Source organism: Lutra lutra, chromosome 13 (genome assembly GCF_902655055.1).
Source record: "Lutra lutra chromosome 13, mLutLut1.2, whole genome shotgun sequence".
Classification (NCBI taxonomy): Eukaryota; Metazoa; Chordata; class Mammalia; order Carnivora; family Mustelidae; genus Lutra; species Lutra lutra.
This window is the reverse complement of record NC_062290.1, coordinates 63219835-63238075: the sequence shown is the minus strand read 5'-3', so window position 1 is coordinate 63238075 and position 18241 is coordinate 63219835. Positions and strand designations below refer to the sequence as shown.

Sequence of the window (18241 nt, the reverse complement as noted above, 5' to 3'; positions counted from 1 at the left end):
TTCTCTGGAGCAACATAGAGGTGGAGACCCTGTACTTCCTCCCTGAAGCAATTCACTCTTTGCAAGTAGAGGCACAAGCAGGGCAGGAGGCAGGACCTGGAGGCCCACAGCCCATGGATTCTGGGCTATGAGCACTTGCAAGGGACCCATGGGACAGAAGGAAGCCAGGATGCTCACCCAGGGCCAGGCTTGGGAAAGCAGCTCCTGGATGGAAGTTCTGTTTTTACCTGAGACTCCCCGCAGCCTCCCCTCCCACACCTACGCGCTGTTGTTTCCACCCTCTCTTTATTATACTCCCTTGATCTGGAACATTCCATCTCTCTTCCAACCCCCCAGACCCATCCCCTTTCCTGGCTAAATCGATTCACCCCTCACATCTCACCTTCAATGTCACTCATCATGGAGACTTTTCTGACCCCCCTAGTGCTGATCAAAATGGCCAGGGCTGTGCTTTCAGAACTCCCTGTACCTCTTCCTAACATTTACTCACCACGTACAATAATTTAAGGGTTTTTTTTTTTTACAATTATTTATTTAGTGTCTATGTCCCCCATAGATTGTAGACTCCCTCAAGGGCGGGAACCATGTCTCTCTTGTTCATCATTTGCTGCCCAGACATACCACATTGCCTTGTACCAAGCAGGCAGTTAATGAGTATTTATTCGGTAACCATGAGTGAACAAATGAATGAACGAAAAGCCTGAGGCACCTGTGTGGCTCCATCAGTTAGTGTTCAACTCTTGTTTTGGGCTCAGGTCATGATCTCAAGGTTGTGGGATGGAGCCCCGAGTTAGGCTCTGTGCTGGGCTTGGAACCTGCTTGGGATTCTCTCTCTCTCTCTCTCTGCCCCTCCCCCTCTCTTTCTTTCTCTAAAGAAAGACAGACCTACGAGGTATGACAGGCAGGATGCAAAGTCTACTGAGGTCAAAAACTATGGGATTAATTCTATCCCACCCACCTACCTGCCCCTGCGAAGTCCTCCTTCAGCTGTATTTCACTTTTCCCACAACAGAGTATGGCTTTTTACGTTCCCTCCACTAGAAGGTCAATGATTCCAAAGCTGAATGACCTTGTTCCGGTCCTCCTCATCCTTGGCAAGATGGACCTGCAGAGGAATTCTGAGCCCTGATAGACTGAAGCAGGTACAATCACTGTGCTAAGAGCTATGGGGACATGAGCCCCTGGCCTCATCACAAGAACTCTGAGATGGGCATGATTATTATCTCCCATTCTACAAATGAGGAAACTAAGATAGAAAAGGATTAGTAAGCCATCCAAAATCACTAGCCATTACGTGCAGAGCCTGGAACTGAACCAGTTCTGTGTGCCCCCACAGCCCAGACCCTTAACCACCATGCTACAAAGGCCATGCACGAACACCCACATCCCCAAGGGGCGTAGGTAATGCCGACCTGGGGCTCTGCATTTCTAGCAAGCTCCCAGCTGATGCCCATGGGCTGGTACAGGGACCAGTTTGAATAGTAAGTCTATAGAGGAGGAAAGGCAAACGAAGATTTCAGTAGGGCAGGGAGAGTATCCCATCCTGCAGGGAGGCATGCATGAGCGAAGGCTGGGTGAAGGGAACAGTGTCAGAGCCCAGCAAGCAGTTTGGCATGGCTAGAGCCAGGGCATGAAGGAGGGACGGGAGGGGACAAGCAGCCTTGAGCTCGGGCCCAAAGAGAGTGGAATTTAAGGTGTAATGGAAAGCACAGAAGTGTTCTAAGAGGGGGCGTGATGTGATGGGACCTGTGTTTCCACGAGCCACAGGGCATGTTTGGGAACAGAGACATGGAGGTCCCACCATCAAGGGAACTGCTACTACAGTCCATTAGAAGGACACGACACAGCCCTGATGTTGGGTGGTGGGTGGGCAGAGGGATGGAAGCGGGACATTGGATGCAACAGACATTGCAAGGGTAAGACCCATTTCTGTCCAACAAAGCAGCAGTGCTCTTTCCACGTACTAACAATTTCTCAGCCCCTCCATGCACTAGGGCCACAATACAGAGCCAGAGCCGGCAGCAGACATAAAGTCAGGTGCACACCGTTCCGAAGGAGTCTCAAACAGAACGACTCTTAGAAACGGGGCCCACCAACCGCTCCTTCCAGTCCAGCCACACAGTCTCCACGGGGAGCTGTCTCCAAAGGGCTGCCTTGTCTTGCCTCGCTCCAGCACCAGCATCTGAGTCCCAGAGTGGCAGTGACTCGGTCAAGCTCCCACAGCCAGGCCCAGCATCGAGGAATCGGACGGCTAGGCTAATGCTGGGCATTTCAGAGAATTTCCCCGGCGGAGAAAACGAAGACATTCAGCTGTAATTTGGTATCAGCCCGCACTTGCAAATATGAAACAAGCAAAAACATTCCATTTCTTCAACTGGAAGTTTACATTCTAAAAGAACGGGGGGTGGGGGGAAGACCCTGAAATGGAGCCATCTACTCTAGACAGTTAAACCTGAAGTAAAATTAGAAAATGTGTCACATGGAAAAACTCCGCAATGAGAAAGAGTTTCTACCCACCCCTCCTTTTTTTCTTCTTTCCGTGGGAGACTGAGTAATTTGGCATTTTAGCTAGACGGGGGAGAGAGCAGCTGTGGTCTCTGTTTTGTGCCAAATGCACGGTTGTCGAGGACAGTTTTGTATCCTGCCTTGTGGATGGGGGTGCAGTGAGGCATCTGCCTGGCAACTGGATGGACAGGGCTAAGAGCTGCTGAGTTCAGTCACTGCCCCCCGAGTGCCACAGTGTCTGGGCAGACTGAACTCGGGCATGCTAGAATGTTCCTGCTAACAGTGCTTTTAGGGTTCACCTGGCCCAACCCCTTCACTTCTCAGATGGGAAACTGAGGCCCCCAAAGAAGCAGAGATCCATTCAAGACAAAGGAAGAACAGGGGAACATCAAAGCTGAGCCTCTGGGCAGGTGTCTACCGCACCTCCCCCCATCATTGCCTTCTGTGCCTCCTGAAGATAGGGGAGCCCCTCCATGGCTGATGGTCACCTGAATGCACCAGGTTTCTACCGGGTTGTTCATTTCAGAAGCATTGCCTGAGTACCTACCAGGGGCTGGGCATGGTGCTAGGTGCTGGGGTATGGAAAATGTCCCCAGTTTAGATGCTCGAGGTGGCCCTCCCCCAGATTTCAATGTGCAGCTTGAGCTCAGGCTGTGAGGAGGTATATTCTGGTACACAAGGCCAGAACAGCACTTTGGTGGGATGTCAGGGGTCTCACATACCATGCTAGGTAGTGTTGTCATTGTTGTCTATAGCTACTGTAACAAGTCACCACAAATTTAGTGAATTACATCAAAAAAGAAAAACAAAAATTTATAATCTTACAGTTCTTTAGGTCAGAAGTCCAACCCAGGTCTTACCTGGATAAAAAGTAAGATCTCAGGACAACTGGGTGACTCAGTCGGTTAAGCATCTGCCTTCAGCTCAGGTCATGATCCCAGGATCCTGGGATCGAGTCCCACACCGGGCTCTCTGTTCAGCAGGGAGCCTGCTTCTCCCTCTCCCTCTATCTCCCACTCCCCCTGCTTGTGTACATACTCTCTCTCTCTGACACATGAATAAATAAAATCTTAAAAAAAAAAAAAGTAAGATATCAACAGACTGGGCTCTCTTCCAGAAGCTTGAAGGGAAAATCCATTTCTGCCTTTTCCAGCTTCTAGAGGCCACCTGTGTTCCTTCGCTCATGATCCCTTCCTGTGTCATCAGCATCAGCAAAGAAGGCCGGTCAAGTTCTTCCCATGTTGCATCTTACTGACCTCCTCTCCTGCCCCTGCTTCTACTCTTAAGGACCCTTGTGATTATGCTGGGCCCACGAGCATCTTCCAGGACCCTCTTTTTTCCAGGAACTTCTTTTAAGGTCAGCTGATCAACAACCTGAATCCCATCTACAACCTTACTTCTCCTACACCATGTGACCAAACGTATTCACTGGCTCTGGAGATTAAGATGTGGACACCTTTGGAGGGCCATGACTACCTTCCATGGGTGGTTAGCATGGGAAGATGACAAAGGGTTTGAAGCCGGGATGACATGATCCCAGTTGGTGTTACAGTGTTGCTCAAGCTCTAACGTGCACGCACATCGCCAGGGAGCTTGTTACAACGCACATTCTGATTTACTAGGTCTGTGGCTGGGACCGGAGATGCTGCTGTTGCTGTTGCTGGTCCTTGGACCACATCTGAGCAGCGAGAAGCTAGAAGACTACTGTGGGCCACAGTTTGAGGACACACAGAAGGGTGGCAGGAGACAGACCTACATGCCGAAAATAAAGATGGAAGAAGCCTATTGCTAAGATGCAGGGCTGAGAGGGGAGAAGCACTTGGAGGGCCCAATGGAGTTTTGGGTGTGATGCTGTAGAAATGGCATGAATTGAAGTTCAGTTTGTCCGCCAGGGTTTAGGCTCTCTGGACTTCTATTCTAGAATCGTTATAACTTCCCAGCACCCGAAAAGCCTACCTTCATTTTCTTCTGGTGACACATACTCTATCCTGACCTACCTGTTATATCTGGGTCCCTGCCATACCTCCCATTCTGGTCCCCGCACCCTCTGTCACAGCGGATGGCTGCGGGTGGTCTCCCAGCAGGGCAGCGGACATGCACAGATTTTGCTAAGGTCAAGGGTTCATAATGCTGGGTTTTCACTCAGATCTCCACAGTCTCAGGCTTTGAATGATTCATTCATTAATGGACTCAAGTGCTCATTGTGTCTGTTTGGTGCCATGTCAGATGCTGAGGAAACATGGATAAATAAAATAGGTTTCCTGCCCTCGGGGAACCTGCAGTAATGCGGGAACAGGGAAGGAAGGAGGTACTGAACGGGTTACCAATTATAGGCCCGATGCTTACCTCCTTACTCTTCTGAGTAGGAATTCTTGGCCCAATGTATAGCTAAGGAAGGTAAGGCAGAGAGAGGTCACTCAGTGCGAAGCGGCAGAGCTGAGATCTGAACCTAAGACCCAGGCTCCCAGAGCTCATCTGCCTGAACTATGCCCCCTGAAGCTCCCTCTGGGATCCAGTGCCAGCCGTGCCCCTCCTCTGTGTTGCAACCACGGCTGGTACTTTCCTCTCTGGGACTCGGGATCGCCACGTCGGAAAGGAGGCCTTCGGGCTGCACCAGTTGTTCTCAATCCTGGCTGCACCCCAGAATCACACCAACAGCTTTTAAAACCTGCCAGTGACTCGACCTCACCCTGGATGGGTCCAGCATCCTGGAAGTGGGGAAGGCTGGGCATCGTGTTCGTTCTGAATCTCCATGTGATTCTAAGGTACAGCCAAGGTTGAGAACCACCAAGGTCCTTAAGACCTGACTCCTGGAATTCTAATTTCCGGAAAGACCCTCTTCTCGTCCAGCCCTTACAGGACATGTGCAAAATGAATGAACAAAGCAGGAAGAGAGCAAGGAGGAAGGATTCACGACTCCATTCAACTAAGGGAAATATGGGGCCGTGATGCAGCACCATCCCTCCCCCTGCTGTCACTTTTCTCCTTTGTTTTGTTTTGTTTAAGATTTTATTTACTTATCTGAGACAGAGAGAGTGAGAGAGAGAGCACAGGATGGGGGTAGGGGAAGACAGGAAGAGGGCAGAGAAGAGGGAGAGGCAGACTCCCTGCTGAGCAGGTAGCCTAACACACAGGGCTCGATCCTAAGACCCTGAGATTGAGATCTAAGCTGAAGGCAGAGGCTTAACGGACTGAGCCACCCAGGCGCCCCATCTCCCTTTGGAATAGAGAAGTAGCAGCAGTGGATAAAGGCCGGCTGAGCTCCTCTTGTGTGCTGCTGTGGAGAGGAGGAGAAATCACTACTGCCTTTCCAAAGAATGCAACAGAAGCTTTAAAAATGGGCATGCACTAGAGCCAACAATTTGCTTCAGGAATTCGTGCTAGGGAATAACTGTGGAAAGGGTCAAATACAGAACTACAAGAATGGGGTCATCACGATAGTTTTTATAGTAGCGAACAACCAGAAACCGTCTAAAGGCATAAAAGAGGACTAGTGTAATTATGGGACGTATATACAATGAAATACTATTTCAATTACAAAGGATGTAAGGGACAATATTTAATGCTCCAGAGGAAGGGTTTAGATGACTATTAAGGGGAAAAAATGCCAAGCAATGAAACACAATGTACAGAATGAGCTATTCTCTTTATAACATATATGCACATTAAGGCACATAAGTTTGAAAAATTGTCCACTAAATGTTGGCAGCATTTATCTGAGTCATGAGACAATATGTGGCCTTTGTAAACTCCTCCATCCTCCAGGTCTTTACACTGACTATTACTTTGACTATCAATTTTTTAGTGTAATTGAAAAAATAAAGCTCCTCTTTCAAAACCCGTTTCCCTCCCCCTGCCACCCCATCTGCTGGTGGAAATGGACATCCCTACTCTGGTAAGGCAGAGGCTTGCCTGCACCTGCATTAGGACACACAGGGTAGGCTCCCTAGCAGTTAAGTCAGCTGCTGCCCGCTGGTCTCTACTACTGAGCTCTGAGGCGCTCTAGGATATGAATGCTCGGATCAGTGCATCTTCTTAGTCACCAAACACACATCCCAGAGGGCCTCTGTGAGATCAGGCAGTTAGGAAATATGGGGAGAAGACAGAAATCTATATATCTATAAATATATCTCTCTGTATATATATCTATAAATATAATTATATAAAAAATGTTATACATATAAATATTATATGTATATAAATACAAATATATCTATATAGTAGCCAGAACACAGAACATGGCAGTTTTTCAAAGACTTCAACAGATGTTCACTTTGTAGAAAGACTCATTGAAAAAGCCCTCCTGGCGATAGAGGGGATTTAAAGCTGGGCCTCATGCAAGTCCTCAGTGATGGAAGGGTGACTCTTGGAGACGTTGAGGGCAAGGCTGCCCTCTGCAAATCAGACTCTAGCCAAGCTCCCTCAAACCCAGGAAGAGGCTCTCCTAATATCTGAAGTCAGGGGTTCTACTCATTTGAGGGAGATACCAACATCCCTAGAAGAGTTTTCTTCCCTGTCTAATCCTTCAAGTCATCCATGTCATGCAACAAGTGCAAAGTGAATTGGATTGGATAAAATTGGTTTGGTTTGGGTTGGGTTGGGTTGTGTTGGGTTGGGCTGGGTTGGGTTGGGTTGGGTTGGGTTGTATTAGATTAGGTTGGGCTGAGTTGAGTTCTGATGGGGATAACAGGTGGGATGCACTCATTAGATAACCCCAGTCTCATATCTCCCTCATTAAAGCTTTCCCAATAATAGGTCTGGATCTTCTTCCAGGTTCTGCTCTAACCCTAGACTTTCTCTCTCTTGAACTGGGGTGGAGCAGAGGAAGGTGGTCAGTCAGCAAACCCGCTCCTCCCAACACCTCTGATGCATCTCTGCTCCCCTGGGCTCTGTACCAAGAGTAGTATCTCAGGCCCCATGATCTGCTGCTCTGGCTTTGAAACCTTATTTGCTCATCCATTCTCCTTATTGCACATTAGTGTCTTCGGCTGAATCTTATTGTAAGATTTCCTCCCTTTTGACAACCCTCACCCACCCACCACCACTTCAACACTTCCACTACTAAATCATATCATGAGAAAATTCTGTGATACACCGGTCTGCACTAAAAAAGTATATGGCCTAATGAATGAGACAGGGGTGACTTCCCTTACCAGATTTTAAAACATACTATAATGCAGTAATTATCAAGACCAAGTGAGATTTTATTATTTTTATTTTTTTTTATTTTTTTAAAGATTTTATTTATCTCTCTGACAGAGAGAGATCACGAGTAGAGAGGCAGGCAGAGAGAGAGGGGGAAGCAGGCTCTCTGCTGAGCAGAGAGAACCCGATGAGGGGCTCGATCCCAGGACCCTGAGACCATGACCTGAGCTGAAGGCAGAGGCTTTAACCCACTGAGCCACCCAGGTGCCCTGCCAAGTGAGATTTTAAAAACACGCACACTCATACGCACAAGAAGGGATCAACAGTAGAGATTTGAGGAAAAAAATTTCTATCATTTAAGAAAAAAATTACATGGTAACCAGAAGCAACACAATGATGGGTAAATCACTCACATTTTAATTAGTATTTTGGGGAATCCTCGGTACCACTTTGAAAAAAAAAAACTGACTTCAGATTACACACTACATAGTCTATGTAATTAACCTAATTTACAGTCCATTTTAAGCAGATCAAGCTGTAGACATTCAAAGAAACCTTGAAAATAAACTCAATATTTAGCAAGCAAAGAAAAGATAAATGTACAACTTTTGACAAAACAGAGGCCATCAGGATAAGATGAATGGGGATAAGCTAGACAACAAATTGTTATGCAATTACATATAATGAAAAAAGATAAAGAGCAAAATGACATTAGCATAAATTTATAACTAGTTATTAAAGTTACCAAAGGAAAAAAAACTAAAAGTCCCAATAATGTACCCTCATTCCAGGCCCTGGGCTATGTTCTAGGATTCAGAGTTGGAAAGGCCCAGTCCCTGCCTCTTAGAGATTCCTGGGTAGTAGGGAAGGCAGACTTCATCAATGATTTCATCAGTGGTCACCATCCATCTGAGAAGCCCTGTGACTGAGGAATGGATTAATAGTGCCAGCCCAGAGGAACGACACCCAACCTGCTTGGTGGAGGAGGGCTTCCCAAAGAGAATGGGTAAAGGATGAATGGTGGGCTATCAGGGGCATGAGGAGAAAGGTAGTCTCAAAGAGCAACCAGCCTGGGCAGAGACACAAAGATGAGTCATTGCATATCTTATTCTACCAGCTAGAAGTGGTTTGGTGTGAGCCCAACTCAGTAGGGGCTCTGTGTGACTGGAGAGACTGGGAGGCCACAAAGGGCCCTCTGCAGCAAGGAGCATGACCCCCTCTGAAGTACAGTAAGAACCCAGTGAGAGCAATTAAAGTAAGAAGGAGAATGACTAAATTTGTATCTAAGACAGATCCATCTAAATACAGAAGAACTATCCAACCACTTCTGTTGGTTGATGGGCACTTCTGTTTAGGATAATCTAGTCCAAAAAAAAAAAAAAAAAAATCCAGAAGGAAAATAAAGGCCATTCGTCAGAAGATGGTCCCAGCAACCCTGTTCATAATAATGACAAAACAGCTGAAGTCCAAGTGGCCAACTCTGCACAAACGAGACATGACCCACACCATCAAAGGGCTCCCATGGAAAAGGGAGACAAACATACTGACACTAGTGGGGGCAGGGGGAACAGTCGGTGGTGGCGGGAGAGACAGATGAAGGTCGTGGGGAGTTCCATAATGAGAAAGCTTATCTCGCAAGATGCCTCTACCAGGGTGCCATGTAAACTGGTAGGTAGCATTAGGCCTTCGAGAGAAACAGAGGGCAAGGCAGTCTCTAGATGGAGAGAGGAAGTCACATCTTGTGCTTCATGTGTGCTCATCAAAGAGACTATAAAACCCTAAGACGACATGGGAAGCTATGAGTGGCTCCGTGGCCAGTTCTCAGCCTGAGCTCTGTCATAAAAACACACAGGCAGCACAGAAGGCCCCCAGGAGCATTCCCCACTTTCTATAAACCCGAAAAGTTTACCCAGTAATGAAAACACTACCATCATTTATCTTCATCGCAACTTCCAATGGTGTGTAAGCAACAGTAGCTCACTACAGGCCATGACCCCAGGGAGGCAGGAGGCCAGGGACAGGACATCTCAGGTGTGACCTTTCCCCACTCTTCTCTTCTTCAAGAAAGCACATCAGATGGCCATGAGTGAGAGTGAGATGGTTAGAGGAAAATCCCAAACTGGCTCTGATTAGCATTCAGATTTGCCTCCAAGAAGATCTGCAGATGGCCAACAAGCCTGTGAGAAGATGCTCGACGTTACTAGTCATTACAGAAACGCAAATCAAAACAACAAGAAGGGGGCGCATGGGTGGCTCAGTGGTTAAAGCCTCTGCCTTCGGCTCAGGTCATGATCTCAGGGTCCTGGGATCGAGTCCCGCATCGGGCTCTCTGCTCAGCAGGGAGCCTGCCTCCTCCTCCTGTCTCTCTCTGCCTGCCTCTCTGCTTGCTTGTGATCTGTCAAATAAATTTTAAAAAATCTTAAAAAAAAAAAAAAAAACAAGAAGGGACCACTTCACACCTGTACTAAGATAACCGTAATTAAAAAATGGAAAAAAATAAGTGTCAACAAGGATGTGGAAAAATCAGAGCCTTGTATGCTGCTGGGAGGACTGTGGAATGGTGCGGCCACTGTGGAAAGATTTGGGAATCTTTACAAAACCTGAGCATGGAATGACCACATCACCCAGCAGTTCTACTAGGTATATACCCAAAATAATTAAAACAAGTATTCAAATTCTTGTACAGAAATGTTTCTAACAGCATTATCCATGACAGCTAAAAGGAGGAGACAACACAAATGTCCCCATCAATGGAAGAATGGATAAACGAAAGCGGTATATCCATTCGGTGGAATATTACGCAGCCATAAAAAGCAATGAAGTCCCGACACACACTACACATGGATGTCTCTCAATGATATCATGCTACGTGAAAGAAGCCAGACACAAAAGACCCAAGTTATTTGATGCCATTTATATGAAATAGAACAGGCATATCCATAGAGACACAAAGCAAATCAGTGGTTGCTTAGCACTCGTGGGGTGAGCCTGGGGAAAATGGCCAGGGACCACTTAATAGAAATTAGACTTTTCACTCTTTGGAGTGATGAAAACATTTTGCAACTAGACAGGAAACAGCTGTACCACAATATGAATGTATGGACTGCCACCAAACTATACACACGAAAGTGCCTAGTTTCATGTTATGTGAATTTCACCTCAGTAAAAAAAGGTCAGAGAAGATAACCAGAGATCCAAAAAAATATATGGAAAGGCAATCAACTTGATAATCAGGAAAACATAAATTAAGACTACAGTAAGATTCTAGGGGCCCCTGGGCGGCTCAGTCATTAAGTGCCTGCCTTTGGCTCCGGCCATGATCCCAGGGTTCTAGGATTGAGCCCTGCATGGGCCTCCCTGCTCAGTGGGAAGCCTGTTTCTCCCTCTCCCACTCCCCCTGCTTGTGTTCCCTCTCTCACTGTCTCTCTCTCTCTGTGACAAATAAATACATAAAATCTTGAGGAAGAAAAAAAGACTACAGTAAGATTCTACAATGTACTCATTAGAAGGGCCAAAATTCAGCCCAGCGACAAGACCAAGTGCTGTTGGGGATTTGAAGAAGTAGGAGCTCTTATACCAGGCTGGTGACCATGTACCTCAGGGCTGGCATTGTCTGTTCGACCTCAGCGGCACACCCCATTACCCAGCACTCGGCCCCTAGACACGGAACCAACAGGAATATGTGCCCCTGTGCACCGAGACACATGTACAAGAATGTTCAGAAACACATCGCTCTATCTGCCAACATGGAAATGCCCCAAAGCCTGGAGAAATGGACAGATAATGTACAGCATATTAATCCAGTGGGAAATGATACAGCGACAAAGATGAATTCACTACAGCCACATACACAGGGTAAATGAATCTCAAAACTTAATATTCAGTGAAAGATACCATGTGTAAAGTTCAAACTCAAGTCAAATGGAACTGTAGACTTTGAGGATACATGCTTAGGTACTACAGTTATTTCTAAAAAGGAAGGAAGCAATCACCATAAAAGTCAAGGTGATGGTGACCTCTGAGGGCAGGGAGGGAATAATCACATCCAAGGGGTGCAAGAGAACTTCTGGGGCTATCCTGTTTCTTTCCTTTTTTTTTTTTTTTTAAGAATTTATTTATTTAGGGGCACCTGGGTGGCTCAGTGGGTTAAACCACTGCCTTCGGCTCATGTCATGATCTCAGGGTCCTGGGATCGAGTCCCGCATCAGGCTCTCTGCTCGGTGGGGAGCCTGCTTCCTCCTCTCTCTCTCTCTCTGCCTGCCTCTCTGCCTACTTATGATCTCTTTCCGTCAAATAAATAAATAAAATCTTTAAAAAAAAAAAGAATTTATTTATTTATTTGACGGAAAGAGATCATAAGTAGGCAGAGAGGCAGGCAGGGGTGGGGGGAAAGAAGGCTCCCTGCTGAGCAGAGAGACCAATGTGGGGCTCAGGGCTCGATCCCAGGACCTTGGGATCATGACCTGAGCTGAAGGCAGAGGCTTTACCCCACTGAGCCACCCAGGCGCCCCCTATCCTATTTCTTGACCTGGGTTATATGGATGTTTGATCTATGATAAATCATTGGGCTATACTTTCTGTGTGCACTTTCCTGCATGGGTGTTAAATCTCATGGTAAAACAGTTTAAAGAAAACTAAGTAAGTTGCATCTATCAGGGTTTTATTAGCAGGAACAAATTACCTGTGGAACCACTGCCCCTGTCCCCCAAACCACTTCCCTATCGCTAAAAGAGAGGTATCCCAATGGCACTGTAACTTTATTGGCTCGGCTATGATGTGTTAGGGGCACCAGGATCGGTGTGGGGGACAGGGTCCCATTGACAAGGGTCTCTTTAAATAGGGCAGGCCAGGAAACCCTCAGGAGCTAGGAACCCTTGAGACTTTGGGTCTTGGTTTCCTTATTAAAGCACAAAGATAATAACAGTCCTGGTCCCTGCCTCCTACAGTGATTCTGAGGACTGGATGAAAGTAACTCAGACCTGCTCACACCTCTGCCTGAAAGTATAAAGCGGTTTGTTTTAAGTGTTGGCCTGATTAAAATGCACTCAAAATCTGGTTTGCGGGAGGATATTTCCCGTGTCCGGGAAATCTGGAGAGGCTCCGAGGGACGCCTAGTACCCATCAGTTGCAAATGGCCCTTTCCTTGCCCTTTTTGGCTCCTGAGGGTTTCCTGGCACTTCCTTTTTACGTTATGGATGGGAACAGGACTTCCTCTGTGATGTTTCTAACAACGGACTTGGCATCAAGGAGTCCAGCCTCCAAACACAGGAGAAGAAATAAAAACACCGAAGTCTCTTTTCCCAGAATCTTCTTCCTTTTTGGAAGTGGGGGTTATAGGAAAATTCACAAAGACCACGAAACACGAAGCTGCCCTCTGCCGCCGAGCCAGCGGTACCCTCTAGCACGTGAAAATTGCAATGTTTCGACATGGGCCATGGTGCTGAGAAGCCAAAGCTGTGCTCCAGCTGCCCTTTGATCTGCAAGAAATGCCAGGCTGGAGGCTCGGGCAGGAAAAAGTGGTCTTTGAATTTAGGTCTTGCTCCCAAGGAGACAATGGTCTAGGCTGTCTGAGGCTTCCTCTGGCACACAAAGAGTTAGCCCAGGACACCCTCCATAGTCCGTTTCCTGCAAAGGGAAGGAGGTTGATTCCCCCTTCTCACACACTTCTTCTATTGAGGCTAAGTACAGATTTTCTAAATTCAAAAGGGGTGAGAGGCTCCCACTGGGCCAACAAAGTTCCGCAACAACACAGCAAGGAGAAAGAGCTGAGGGAGCAAGGACGGGAACCCAGGGAGCTGGGCTCAAATCCCGCCTTTGGGACAGGCCACTCCTAAACCTCTCTCAGACTGCATTGTTTGCTCACACATCTGTTTCAAGGATCAACCCAAAAGTTCTATCACTTACTTTGTGCCTAGTATGAGTCACAGTGTGGAAAGCATATTATTTCTAATACCTCTTTTAATCTTTGCAGCATCCCTAGGAGGACAGGTGGTCTAATTATTGCCCTTTACTGTAAACGGAGGCACAGAGATGTGAAATTCATTGTCCTGAGCTGGGTCACCTAACTCAGCCACAATTCAAGCCCACACAGCCTGAACACACACTTCAACCAAAATCGAGAAATCAATTGATTTATTGATTGATTGATTGATTGATTTTAATCCTCAGTTTGTTGTATTACATTTTTAAAAAAAGATTTTATTTATCTGACACACACACACATCACAAGTGGGCAAGGAGGAGAGGGTGGGGGGAGCAGGCTCCCTGCTGAGCAGAGAGCCCGATATGGGGCTCGATCCCAAGACCCTGGGATCATGACCTGAGCTAAAGGCAGAAGCTTAACCCACTGAGCCACCCAGGCACCCACCCAAATCAGTTTTAACTCAGACCCTACCAGTCATCCACCCGCCTCTGGGTTCTGGTGGGGAAACTGAGGCTCGGGGAACCGAAGAGACCAGATCTCTGGCTCTCCTCCACCCCCAGCTCTTCTCATCACCCATGGCACCACTGCCCGCGACGGATGGGAGACTCCCTTAGGTAATTCAAGACTAAGTTAAACATCGAGGTAATTCGGTCCCGTTATTTCTTGCGCGGCAAAGGCGCCAGGTGTCCCTGCTGGCGGTCACGCTCCCGCACCTGTGTCCAGAGAGGGCACCAGACCTGCCCTTACAATGAACCAGCCAGCACGCACGACCTGCACGCGGGCGCTGGGTGAGCTGGAGCTAACTGTCCCGGCGGAGCCGCTGGCGCGGTCACTGTGCTTCCAATGTCCCTCTGTGCCCACGATCCGGGGGGCCGCGATTAGCTCCACAGTGGCCGGACGGCGCGCCACCCGCCCTGCGGGTGAGGGACTCCCGCTCGCCCCTCTCATCCTCTGCACCGCCCGGGGAAGCTGCGGGGCCGCCAGTGCGCACCGCGCGACGAGGACTCCCTTTTATGTCCAGGAATGAGGAGCGCACCGCAGGCACTCCCGCCGCCAAAACCAACTTTCCCGGAGGGCGCGGAGGCAGACGGTGCCACCTCTGGCCGGGTCGCTTACCTGTCGCGGAGCGGGTCCGGGAGACAGCGGGGAGAAGCGCGGAGATCGAAAGCAGCAAGAGCAGGCTCCAGCAGCGCGCGTTCCTCCTGCAAGAGGTGGCGGGGGGCGAGAAGGTGAGGCGGGCGGGAGGGCCGAGGGGCCGAGGGACCGGGGCGCGGGGAAGCGAGTCTTACCTTGGCGCCATCTCGCAGGCCTGCCGAGCCCCCGAAGGCACCGTGCGCCCGGCTGCGCGCTGGCCGCCGCTCGCCCTTCCTGCGGCGAACAAAGGCGGCGCTGGGCAGCGGCGGCGGAGGGCAGCCTCGCTGCTCCCCTGAGTCACCCGCGCTCTGAAACCCGACTCCGCCGAGCCCTGCGCTCGCCCGCGCGCCGTGCCGCGCCCACCTCGGCCAGCGGCGCCGCACTCACGCCCCGGGGGGTCCCCGCCGCCGCCGCCGTCCCCACGCCCCTCTCTCCCCTCCGACGGACGCGCGCTCCCGGGCCGCGGCCCCCACCGGGACGGCCTTATGTAACCTTCGAGAAAAGCCCCACACTCGCGCTCCTCTGGGTACGCGGGGCTCTGCCTCCCTTCCGCCCTAACGTCTGTCCCAGTGGCAGCTGCCCCTCAGACGACGCATTCTCCTTTCATGGGCCAATGGAATTCTCTCCACCGCCCAGGGAGGCTGGAGTCATTGTGATTTCCTTCAATGACGGATGAAGAAACTGAGGCTCAGAGAGATGGAGCGAACGTCCAACCAAGATCACACAGCGGGACCGAGTTCTGACAGCTGTGCCGGCCCTGAACGCCTGACCCATAAACCCCACAGAAGTGGTCCCGTTTCTAGGGGTTCGGTGATACATAGAAACTCATGCAGCAAAGATGATCCTAATTAAAAATTTAAATGTTGACTATTTCCAAGGTTTTCCTCTCTACAGCTTGCCTGTCCCCTCCACCCCCCTGCCAGGGAATGTAAGTTTCAGGACGTCGAGAATTTCTATTTATTTTATTATCTGGTTAAAGCAGTACCTGGTGGTAGGAAATACCAATAAACATTGGGTGAATGAAGGAGCGCGGTCTCAGGTGAGACCACTCCCGGCACCGTGATGATGTGAGACAGGGGAACCAGGCTCAGCCTCCAAAATCTATCCCTGGTGTGTGTTGACTGCCCCATGTAAACAGAGCTTAGCACAGGGCCTGGCAATGGCTAAACCCTCAAATGGTGACTTTTTATTATGATTACCAGCGAGCACAGTAGAGCAAGATTTGGGGGTACAAGGAGGCATCATGGAGGTCCGTGGAGACCTGCATAGTTCTGAAACCTTGCAAGCCCCAGAGGCCTCTCTTGAAGCACCAAGCAGCCACAGCGGGCTAAGGCACTGTGATCAGTTCCCAGTTTTCACTTCCAGTAATTTGCGTTAGCTCCCAGAGATGGGATGGGGGATGGACATGGTAGCTAACATTTATGGAGTGCTGATTATTTCCCAGACGCTTGCCAAATAAATTCTCTACAGGTTCCCCCCACCATCAGAACACAGAGTGAGCCTATGAAATCTTTGCTGAGCCAAAATGGTATAAGGTGAAGAAGCAATTACCACTAATTTATCTAGAAAAATGTTTGAGAGTTCCCAGACCCCAGAAATAACCCCTCTTAGGCTGCTAACAATGCCCAAAATAAGTTGAGATAAAGCACAGATGCTCACAGATACGATCCAAAGCGGTGGCAGCTTGATGCTGAGATGCTTGTTGGGGTTGGGGGACATCCCACTGCTTGGGGTCCCTGCTGCATCTGTAATGTTTGCCTGCGAAACGCAGAGCACTATTTTCATGTTGCCCCTTTTCTCCACAAAAGTGAAAATCCATTTCGGATTTCTTTTAGTTACAGAAAACAGGTACTCCTGTAGGTCTTTCATAAAAGCAAAGTGGCAAAGTGTGAACATTTGTAAAGCAGGGGATGCCTATATCTGGGTTATCTCGCTTAATCCAGCCCTGGAAAGGCAGAATTGCAATGATCCTCATTTCATACATGAGAAGGCGAGGCTTACAACATGCCCAGCGTATGAAGGACAGGGACAGGCACCCATGCTCTTCACCACTCAATCACACTATGGACCCAATGACAATAGGGTTAGACCCACTGGAGACATGCAGCACCCCAGCATGAAAGGGTTAATGCCTGCACAGCCAGTGAGGGCTCTGAAGCGAGGCCATCAGGAGCTGGGTTTCCAGTCCAGTTCTGGCCTGGGCTACAGAATAAAGTTGGGCAAATCCTGCCACTTTCTGGTTTTTTAATTTCTTATCTGTATAGTGGACACAATGGTCCTGATGTGGGCAAGTGGCTGTGGTTCTGTTGATAAAAAAACATGGAAAGATGCTCTTTCCCCCCATAAAGGGCTGCGTATCTGGGATCTGTACACAGCTAGGATTCATGTGAATGGCCTTCAGAACGGGAAGAGAGCAACATGGCCTGGAGAAGGCAGGAGAGGTTTCAAGATGAAATTGAAGTTCAACCAGCCTCTGGGTCCAAGGAGAGTTTTGGGAGGGGGGTTCAGAGGAGGGAAGGGAAGGCACTACTCCTACAGGTGGACACTCAAGCAGCAAATGGCTAAAGACGTCCTGGATTGGAGAGCAGAATGGCAGGCAGGGCAATGCTACAGAGCGAAGACCTTCTATGACATGCCAACTGATATGTTTGAATGTGGCCTTGAAATCATTGGTATTCCCTACACATTTGGAATCCTGGAACATTACATAGAGCCCTGAGAAATCTGATCCAGCCACCTCCTTCCTGTCCCTATTTTATTGACAGAAAAACCGAGGCTCAGAAAGGCCAAGTAATTTACAAGTTAACTCTCCAGTAAGTGACAGATTGACAAGTCCCAGAACTGAGGAGGAAGATTCGTTAAAGGAGAGCAGGGGTAAGGTCCTCAAGTGTTGCAGAAGATCCTTAAAGGTGGTGAATTCCCTGCCACAAGAGAGACACACCCCTTAACAAACAAGAGGTCCCAGAGAAGGCAGGAATTATGAACTGGGGCTCTGGGATCATGCCTCCCGGTGAATCCTGGCTCTGTTACTAAGGAGCTATGTGAAATGTGGGCAAATTGGTAAAACAAAGATGACGAAGCATTCTTCCTATCAGTGGTTGGGAGGATGGAGAGGTTTCTGATGTACACAGCATTTATCGGAGTGTCTGGCGCAAGATAATGCTCATTTGGATGTTAGCTTCTGTGATTGATGGTGGTGAGATTCTGGGAAGGGGTGTGGCTGGAAGAGAGACGACACCCCCCACCCCCAGCCCAGCCTTCAAGAGGCTAAGGCACCAGCCACTAAAGCAGCTCTAGAGCTAGGATGGCCCCATGCAGAACTAACACACAAGGCAGAGTACATTCTAACAAAATCATCTGCTTCAGGCTTCTTTCTTCATCTGTTCGTACTCTCTGTGAATACAAATTCTCTCCCACTTGCAGCCATTCTGTGTGGGAATACCTTACTTTAGTATGAATTACCAACCATAGGGAATTTGCTTTCTTAGTTCTCTATTTCTCTATTGTTTACAAAGTATCACATCAACTGGACAT

General features: G+C 48.6%; 1 protein-coding gene and 1 long non-coding RNA gene across 2 annotated transcripts in view; one reads left to right on the top strand and one right to left on the bottom strand.

Annotated features, from left to right (window-relative positions):
* COL15A1 (collagen type XV alpha 1 chain) overlaps positions 1 to 15273 on the bottom strand; it is a 103614-nt gene extending 88341 nt beyond the window's left edge. The window contains exons 1-2 of the mRNA XM_047700545.1: positions 14863 to 15273; positions 14690 to 14775 (exon numbers count right to left, since the gene is read on the bottom strand). Of these exons, the coding sequence (XP_047556501.1) occupies positions 14690 to 14775; positions 14863 to 14873 (97 nt within the window). The 5' untranslated portion in view covers positions 14874 to 15273. The remainder of the gene's footprint in view (positions 1 to 14689; positions 14776 to 14862) is intronic.
* Positions 14439 to 15577, top strand: LOC125083693 (uncharacterized). Its single transcript, XR_007122344.1, has 2 exons — positions 14439 to 14802; positions 15344 to 15577. It is a non-coding gene; the product is annotated as an uncharacterized LOC125083693 (long non-coding RNA).
* Positions 15578 to 18241: the final 2664 nt, after the last annotated feature.